The 9,228-nt window shown below is 37.2% G+C and overlaps 1 protein-coding gene across 2 annotated transcripts; it reads left to right on the forward strand.

Moving 5' to 3' along the window:
- Window positions 1-338: 338 nt before the first annotated feature.
- Window positions 339-8,959, forward strand: LOC119634654 (partitioning defective 3 homolog). Of its 2 annotated transcripts, none has more exons than XM_038028924.1 (8): window positions 339-1,010; window positions 3,138-4,649; window positions 4,713-4,946; window positions 5,010-5,536; window positions 5,609-5,851; window positions 5,919-6,544; window positions 6,616-7,138; window positions 7,506-8,959. In XM_038028924.1, the coding sequence occupies exons 1-8, from the start codon at window positions 822-824 to the stop codon at window positions 7,609-7,611; spliced, it is 3,960 nt and encodes a 1,319-aa protein (XP_037884852.1). In that variant the 5' UTR covers window positions 339-821; the 3' UTR covers window positions 7,612-8,959. The 2 variants fall into 2 exon arrangements, with proteins under 2 accessions (XP_037884852.1, XP_037884861.1); XM_038028933.1 differs by lacking the exon at window positions 7,506-8,959 and adding an exon at window positions 7,191-7,341 and having other exon boundaries at window positions 342-1,010.
- The last annotated feature ends 269 nt before the right edge of the window (window positions 8,960-9,228 follow it).

Genomic DNA, 9,228 nt, shown 5'->3' on the forward strand with positions numbered 1-9,228 from the left:
ACAAAATATTCTTACTGTACCTGTCTTCCTCTCTCTCTCTTTCTTTCTTTCTCTCTCTCTCTCTCTCTCTCTCTCTCTCTCTCTCTCTACCTCTCTCTCTTTCTTTCTTTCTCTCTCTTTCTCTCTCACTCTCTCTCACTCACTCACTTACTCACTCTCTCTCTCTCTCTCTAGTTTGCAATTATCGGAAATAATAATTTAAAACGCCATTCTTTACAAATTATGTGGGCATGTTTTTAAATTTGGCACGCCTATTATAAAATTTAAACCTGTGAATATAAACTTATGCCCAATATCGGTTTTTCCGCTTCTTTATTGTGATAACGCATAATCCCAGATTGAATGGATGGATAGATAGACCTAACTCACATCTATCGAAATTCAGCAAAGATAATAAGAATAAAAAATAATGCGTCACATTTGTTACATTCACACATATATATATAGAGCTAAAACTGAAATCTACTAAACAATCGTTATACACTCGCAAGGCGTTATATTGATGGACTACATTTACGTTACCTTTTAGAGTAGCATTACTGCAACTTTGAATCGTAATATTTTTTTGTTTTAATTGTCAATAATTTTCATATTTAATAAAAACTTATACAAGGCATCGGTTCGTGAATAAATACCAATTGATATAACAAACTCATGAAAAACGATGGAATAAACTTACAATGTAACCATAGCAAAAAGAAAAAAAAAAGAAAAATCGCGACAAAACCAAAGAATTTATATAGTGCTTACGTGTCACACAAAATACCAAAAAGAATAAAAAAAATAATACAAAAACCAAACGAAAATATAGGAATCACAGAATGTTTGATATACCGCCGAAGTGTCCGGCATTAAGCAATAAATTGAGTAACATATTCGGTTGGCGTCATACTTACAAAGTGTCAGCTAAACATGAGGGCATCACCCATGCTTATCTGCAAAAGTCCTATTCTCTGACGCTGCCGAAACGGCCACCTACGCCGCCGCAAATGCCATTTGCTTGTATTAAGGTAAATTGAATAAATTATTTTCGACTTTTTTTTTTTTTTAAGTGCTAAACTCTGCAGTGAAGACCTTCCCCAAGAATCAATGAATATTTCCTATCTGTTTTTCAATTCAATTATTTCATATACATAAAGTGATTTTTTAAAAGCTCTTCAGAGGTCATTTAACAACGGCCGTAACGACCTACTATTATACTTGATACGAACTCCTAAAAAAAGCCTGTTGATGTTTGAATGTCCAAGAAAGTCCAAAAGGGTCCAAACTCGATGAAAATGGCAAACGATTCTACAGTTCAAAATCACAATTTTTCAGTTTAGATAGCGAAGCAAGAGTTTCGTAAGGCATTCTTCTGTGAAACGTAATTTTTATCTCAACTTAAACTCATATCTGATTCCGCCATTAATTTGACAAGAATCACAAATCGAAACAACTTTGTGTTTCGTCTCCTCTACGTATCTTTCCAAACCACCAGCGTAATCTACATGCAAAGAAAGCATCATAACCAACTCGAAAATTGCAAAGGATAAGGAAAATGTGGAAATGTGGAAATGTATGCTCAAATGAATCTCGAAGGCCAATCGTGTACAGTTTAGGATTAATGTTGCTTCTAGCGAAGGCTAATGAAATTTACCTGAAAATTATTCTCAACAATGAAAGCCTGAAGAAAAGTGGCAAAGTTGCCGTGCAGTTAGGCTGCATGGGAAAGCAGCTCACTGACAGTGGAACGAAGACAACGATCTCTTACGCATAGCAACACTGCTTGGATTGAAGTTCGAATTGTTGTCTCAAACCCAGCGCAGTGTCCAGATTCTGGTCCTGTGATTATTATCTGCTTGCATATCTCAAAACGATGGTCCAGGGAAAACAATTTGGAACCAATTATGAAATTCTTGTGAAAATTAAAGCGCATTTTAAGTACTCTTATAAATCATTGCATAAAAAATGCATCGAAATGTTAGAAAAGCATTAGATTGATTGTATCAATCTTGACGGAGACTATGTTGATAAAAAAAAAAAAAATAAGAAAAATTATAAAACTTTTCTTACTTCATACTTAAGTCCTGAGTCTTACTAATCCCCATATTAGTTAGATTTGTTCGATATTCGATGCAATAAATTATGTATTTGTGTTATTGTTCGGCGATGTTAGAAGTTGTCGGCGAGCGTAGACGCTTCGGAAACTTATCAATTTACTTAGCAATCATCATTAGCTCTGCTTCCGTTCTCAATAATAACAATAAATTATTATTTTTTTTGTAAACAATTACAAAAAAAAAAAAAAAAATATTTGTTTATGATTTTTTTTTTTTTTGTTTTTTAATTTTATCTTGTTTTATTTTATTTTAATGTGACCTAAATTTGTGCTTTAGTGATTTTAAAAAATTTCAACAATTTTTTGTTTTTATTAATTGTTGTGAGCGCTTTTTTTATTATTACTATTATTATTATTATTATTATTAATTTTATGCTTCGTTACCTTTTTGTGATGCAATTTTTTTCTTTCTTGTTTCGCTTTGATTTTCTTAACGTTATTTTGCCACTTAATTTCTTTTGCCTTGTTGTTGAAAATAAACGAATCAGCAAAAAAAAAAAAAAAAAAAAAAAGACAAAGACAAAGAATCAACTCTTGACCATATTTGAACTTTTTAGCTTATGTTGTGGTTAACATTGGTGCTACTATCGTTGGTCTGTCTGTGTATATGCACAATTCTCACCGTCATAGTCACCCACATAGCAATAAATGCCGAAAATATACACCTCGCTGCTTTTGATTGATAATTACTAACTGAGTCATTCCTGATTATCTTGTATTTTCGTTATGGTTTTCTATGGTCATTAAAAAATACTTCGTTCTTTAGTTGCTTTTCCTTTTCCTTTTTGTTTATATTCTTTCTGACTTTTGAGCATAAATTGTGGCTATTTTTTAATATTCATTATAATGCCAGTCAGCACTTGAGAGACGCGACTACATCTTTAGCTACTGCAATCGGCGTTGCTGTCTGTGTATGTTATTCATATTAAATGGAATTTAAGTTTTTGCAGTCCGGTCACGCGCTTGTAATTTTAAAAATTGTTTTCGCACTTCTACATTCGTTTCTAATAAGCATTTTTCTACAACGTTTCTTTAATAGGATCCCGATGCTTGGGTGTCGGTTCATCATTTGCAAACACAATGCGGTATTATAGACCCAGATGATTGTGTTCGCGACGTAGCCGATGATCGTGAGTACATACATGCAAGTTTCGAAGACTCGGGTCCGGATCCAGGTGTACCTCAGGGTGGTGGTGACGGTGCATCAGGTAGTTCATCGGTTGGCACCGGATCTCCCGATATATTTCGTGATCCCACTAATGCTGTAGCGCCTACAAATGGAGCGCGCAATGACAATGCAACACCTCATATTGAGGTTACGAACACAACTATCTGCCCCGTGAAAGGCTTAGGCTTACAAGTGAGACGAAGCAGTGATCCAAATCTATTGGCCACACTGAAGGCAGCAGAAAGCAATGCCAATAAACGTTGGTCTGCGGCGGCTCCCCATTGTGGCGATTCTCCGGAACGCTTGGCAATAGAAAAAAGCGGTTATCTGTTACCGCAATGGGAAGAAGAAGATGACGGAAATCAACAGCAACAGTCTGGCACTCTACAACAGCCATTTGCTCGTTCTGGTCGTTTGTCAATGCAGTTCTTAGGTGACGGCAATGGTTACAAATGGATGGAGGCAGCTGAAAAATTGCAGCACCAACAACAACAACAACAAGTTTTGTCCCCTACTCAAACGCAGTTGTCTACTTCCCATAACCATAGCCAGCAGCAACAGTTCTTTACAAGTAAATCTCTGCCTCGCGAAAGCATGCGTAAAGAGCCACTTGGCCAGGCTTACGAATCCATACGTGAAAAAGACGGGGAAATGTTATTGTTAATCAACGAACATGGTAGCCCCTTAGGGTTAACTGCCATACCCGACAATGATCACGGCGGCGGTCTTTTAGTACAGCATGTGGAATCCGGCAGTCGTGCCGAGCGGGGCCGTTTGCGCAAGGGAGATCGTATTTTAGAAATAAATGGCACAAAACTTATGGGACTTACCGAGAATAAAGTACAAGAATACCTAAGACGTGCCCTAGAAGCATCGGAATTGCGTGTTAGAGTAATAAGAGCTGATGGTCCGGCTAATAAATCCCGCAGACGCGACTCCAAAGTAGCTGAGATGATAGAAGCCGAAGAGAAAATGGCCTCTGGTTTGGAGTCGAAAGTAGCCACCGTATCGCCAACGCGTAAACCTCATACCGCGCCTGCTGGAGCATCTTTGCAAGTAGCTAACACACGCAAATTGGGACGAAAAATTGAAATCATTTTAAAAAAAGGTCCAAACGGATTGGGATTTTCGGTTACCACTCGTGATAATCCTGCGGGCGGTCATTGTCCTATATACATCAAAAACATATTGCCTCGTGGCGCAGCCATAGAAGATGGACGCTTGAAACCCGGAGATCGATTATTAGAAGTTGATGGTGTTCCCATGACCGGTAAAACTCAAACAGATGTCGTGTCCATATTAAGAGCCACACAACCGGGGGCTACGGTTCGTTTGGTAGTATCAAGACAACAAGAATTGGCTGAGCAAGACGAACGTGAAATCGTAGGTTTCTATTTTTTACTCAAATATTTTCAAATATAATAAGGAAAGTTTTACTTCTTCTAGAATTTTGAAAACAAAGAAAATGAATTTGACTCGCCACCAAAGCCACCACCACCTATACTGCCAGCATCTTTGCAAAAACAACAACAGCGCCAAAAGCAGCAACTCTCATCACATGAAATTAAAAAATCAAACAGTGCTCGATCATTATTTGACCAGCATCAGCAGCAACAGCAAAATCAACTCAACGAATCTCAACATTTCATTGATGCGGGCAGTGAATCGGCAGCTTCAAGTGTAAGTTAAACAGGCTTATAGTAAAAATGATCAAAAATTAAAATATATCATTGATTTCATTAGGATAGCCTCCAAGCCGGCATAGCTTGGCGTTCCCGTGAAATGCTGACTCTTCATATTCCGGTGCATGACACTGAAAAGGCAGGTCTCGGTGTGAGTGTGAAAGGTAAAACCACCTCCACAAACAATGGCTCCTCTAACGCTGGTAGTGCAATGAAACATGACGGTGACTTAGGTATATTTGTGAAGAATGTCATACATGGTGGCGCTGCTTCACGTGATGGTCGCTTACGTATGAATGATCAATTGATTAGCGTTAACGGCGTATCATTGCTGGGTCAAAGTAATGCCGAAGCCATGGATACTTTAAAACGTGCCATTGTCAATAATCCAGGCAAACATCCTGGAATGATAACACTGCAGGTTGCACGTAAAATAGCACGCTCAGCTAGTTCGGGAGATATTCTAGATCAAAGCAATGAAAGCTCAAATACTAGCGAAAATAGCGGAGCAACTGTCATCTATCTAAGCCCCGAAAAACGCACAGAAGCAAAATGCAATAGCCACAGCGCTGCAAATGAAATGAATCGGTAAGTAAACGTTTCTAACCTCAACGTTTATTAATTAAGAGGCAATATCTTCTTTCTTGACGAAATTTAAAGGTGGAGCAACCCCGTATTAGATCGTCTAACCGGAGGCGTTTGCTCCGGCAATTCATCGCAAAAACATCGTGCCAATGTAAATGCAGTATTTAGTGCTGGTCCGCATACTCTGCGTAATGAAAGTTATTATATGGCCACGAACGATACGTGGTCACCAGCCTTGCTTCATGGTAGTGGCCCCCACCATAACGGTCATGTCAACAATTCAGTATTAATTGAAGACGATCCTGAACCCACGTCTCCGTGAGTTTCATGTTTAATATATGAATCAGGGATTTTAGAATTTTTTTTGCTATTTCGCCGTTTACAGAACTCTACCCCATCTTCCCAATGATTCCAGCCTTACAAATAACTCTACAATAAATAATTCTGTCTCTAGTGGCCCCGCTGGTAATTCGAGTCACAATTTTGATGCCACCTATTCTTCTCAGCTTAGCCTGGAAACTAATAATTCTGGTGTAGAGCATTTTAGTCGTGATGCTTTAGGACGACGCTCAATATCCGAAAAGCATCATGCGGCTTTAGATGCGCGTGAGACGGGCACTTATCAACGCAATAAAAGGTTGCGAGAAGAACGTGAACGTGAGAGACGTTTACAGTTAACTAAATCAGCAGTATTTAGTGGTTCAATGGAATCACTTACAGCCCGTATAGCACAGGCAAATGCTCAAATCCCAGGTTATAAACATAGCAAAACTGCTTCCGGCATCGAGCAACAACAGTTGTTACAAGCTGAGGCGCAGGATCAGGTAGGCGATCTGGGGCCGTCCTTGGGCTTAAAGAAATCCTCTTCATTGGAATCGTTACAAACAATGGTTCAAGAAATACAAATGTCAGAAGAGCCCCGCGGTGGACCGACAACACTCAGGGCTCCGCGCGGCAGAGGAAGGGAGGAAAGTTTAAGAGCTGCCGTATCCAGTGATCATGACGTAAATAGTAAGTTGATCAACAAATTGTTTTCTGCCATTAACCAACATTCAACTATATACCCATTTTCGATTTTTTAGAAGCTCGCAAGCATTGGCTCTTAGAAGACGGTGATCCCCATGAAGGTGGTTTCTCACAGCGCAATGGTCCCTTTCAAAGCTCATTAAATGACGGAAAAAGTAAGACACGTTCAAAAAAGCCAGGCATTTTACGAGGCATCGGCTCTATGTTCCGTTTTGGTAAAAATCGCAAAGATGGTGTAGCGCCCCTGGAGAATAATCAACAACATCAGCTGCACCATTATAATCATCTACCGCCGCCGCCCACAAATAACGCATACAATGAACGAATACCTGCCAATAATCAAATACCTGCCGCTGCGTTGGCTGCTATGGAACGTAATGCTAAATTACCTCCTCCCGCCTATCAACCGCCTCCCCCTTTACCACCAGCAAATCACAGCGGCCCTGGTGGCTCGATTAATCTTAATGATCATAATCCCGCCACTGCAGGTGGTATACATCAAAATGATTTATTTAATCATCGCTATCAACATTATTCCAATTATGAAGAACTACACAATCATCATCAACAGCAAATTAGGTGAGCGTGCATTTATTTCATATTTAACACAAAATAATCCCATAATATATAGAGCCGCAAACCTGTGGTAAACCATCGTCATTGATAAACCAACAACGTCATTGCAATCAATGCACTCGCACAACCGCATTTGACTCGTCTTTCGTCTTTTATTCCACCCCTTTTAAACATATTTCTCTATCTTAAACCTTTCTTTAAAAAATCAATTAACGCAGCAGTTCCTGCTATTTCTTCTTCTTTTTTTTTTTTTTATCCTTCTCTATGCTTATTCATTCAATTCTAAAACTAAAAATTCGAAATTTTTGAAAAACAAAAAAAAAAAAAAAAACAAACAAACAAACATCGACATTTCTAAATCTATCCATAGTAACGATGATAAGACTTCACAGACTGAAGTTTTATCGGAATCAACATTAGAAAGTATGCGACAACAGGTGCTCAGGCAACGTCAAAAAGTCGAAACTGAAAGGTAACTTTAAAAATCACTACATATCTTGTTAACTTGAGTAAAACTATATTTTTAATTGCTTTGCTTTTATAATAAATTAAAACAATCGTTTGGTAAATCGTTTGGTTGCATTAGTAAATTTATTTGCTTTTTTTCAATTATCGTAATGCCTATTGCTTAAAGTATATTTAGTTTCAGATTTCCAATGCGAAATAGTTAACAAGTAGTCTATGAAATACTTAAGCGGATCTTGCTCTATAATCTTCCCTAGTTAATGCTTACAAAAAAAAAAAAAATTAATAAATAAATAAATAAAAAAAATTTTTACTGAAAATGGGGTTTTCTAGGGATTAGACTTTAGAGAAATTTCTAAAGAGCTTTCCATATTAACATATATGACGGCGCTCAATCCTTCGGCTTGAACTAATAATAAAAATCATCATTAATTTAAATTGCAATTCATATCAAATGAATACTATATGGTTTTTTGAGTGAAGATCTACCACCTCATCGTATTTTGTTTTCAATCATTTTTCCATTTACAATGCTTTCCTGCTAAAATCTTAATATGAGAGACAAGAAAGAGACTCGGCCGAAATCGCCATTAGCTGAAAGGACCTTCCATAACCATTGCAGAAAACATGATAGTAAATAGCGTATTAATGCCTCTGCTATGAATCGCGCAACAAATTGTATAACTCTTGTATTTACATTCGCATTGCATTTAAAAATATGGGATTTGTGGTTAAGCGAATGCGAGGAATGAAACTTTGGAGGCAAAAGCAGAGGGGCACCCTTACCGCAGATTGTTGCAATGAGGACTATCAACTTTCTCGATATGGCTGACGAATAATATACGAAATTTGAAACACGCTTGATAACGTTTTGCTTTGAATTCTTGAGACGAAAGGAATTTCATATGCACAGAACACTAAGTGATTGTCTAAGATATTTCTCAAATTGCCCAATTCCTGCGTAAGCGATAAAATCTTACTTATAGTTGTCTTGTATGTTGTTTTCTTTTCTCGCTAATCCTTGTTGCACCCTAGTGTCCTTTTCTAAAAGGGCACATAATGAAATGAACTAAGTTTCTTTGCAAAATGTTGATCTGTGCCTTGATTGAAGCTCTTGACGCGCCCATAACATACACATACTACGCATAAAGTTGCCTCTACTGTTATTATTTTAATATTAAAAGCCTGCATATCTCTTTATAAACATGATGAAAAGACTGTACGACAAGTGTCGCGGCATAACCTTAAAAACAACAAATTAACAATTTGCATTCTCGACGTAAATATTCGACTCATTAACTTACGCAAATAATTTCGTATTTTATCTCTAACTCAATAACTCAGTTTCTAATAAAATTTAGGAGTAGATTTTTTTTTCTTTTTTTTCTTTTGCGTTAAATTCATTATCAAAATAATGTCTTTTTTAAAAAAAATTGTAAATCATTTTGCGAATTTTTAGTTTCATTAGTAAGCTTTATTATAATTAAGTAATCCTGCTTAACTGTCCTTCACCGCCGCTGACTGAAAATTTTCTAGCTTTATATACTAAATATATTCTGTTGAAATATTTAACAAATTTTTCTTATATTTCTTTTCCATTTCCATGACCTCCTACCCGATATTGATCT

Source organism: Glossina fuscipes, unplaced genomic scaffold (genome assembly GCF_014805625.2).
Source record: "Glossina fuscipes isolate IAEA_lab_2018 unplaced genomic scaffold, Yale_Gfus_2 0, whole genome shotgun sequence".
Lineage (NCBI taxonomy): Eukaryota > Metazoa > Arthropoda > Insecta > Diptera > Glossinidae > Glossina > Glossina fuscipes.

Bases quoted from the DNA above. Each gene is read 5' to 3' on its own strand.
- LOC119634654 (XM_038028924.1), top strand. From the start codon at position 822: ATGTTTGATATACCGCCGAAGTGTCCGGCATTAAGCAATAAATTGAGT. The intron at 5,852-5,918 runs GTGAGTTTCATG...CGCCGTTTACAG, and splicing joins GATCCTGAACCCACGTCTCC to AACTCTACCCCATCTTCCCA. The intron at 6,545-6,615 runs GTAAGTTGATCA...TCGATTTTTTAG, and splicing joins CAGTGATCATGACGTAAATA to AAGCTCGCAAGCATTGGCTC.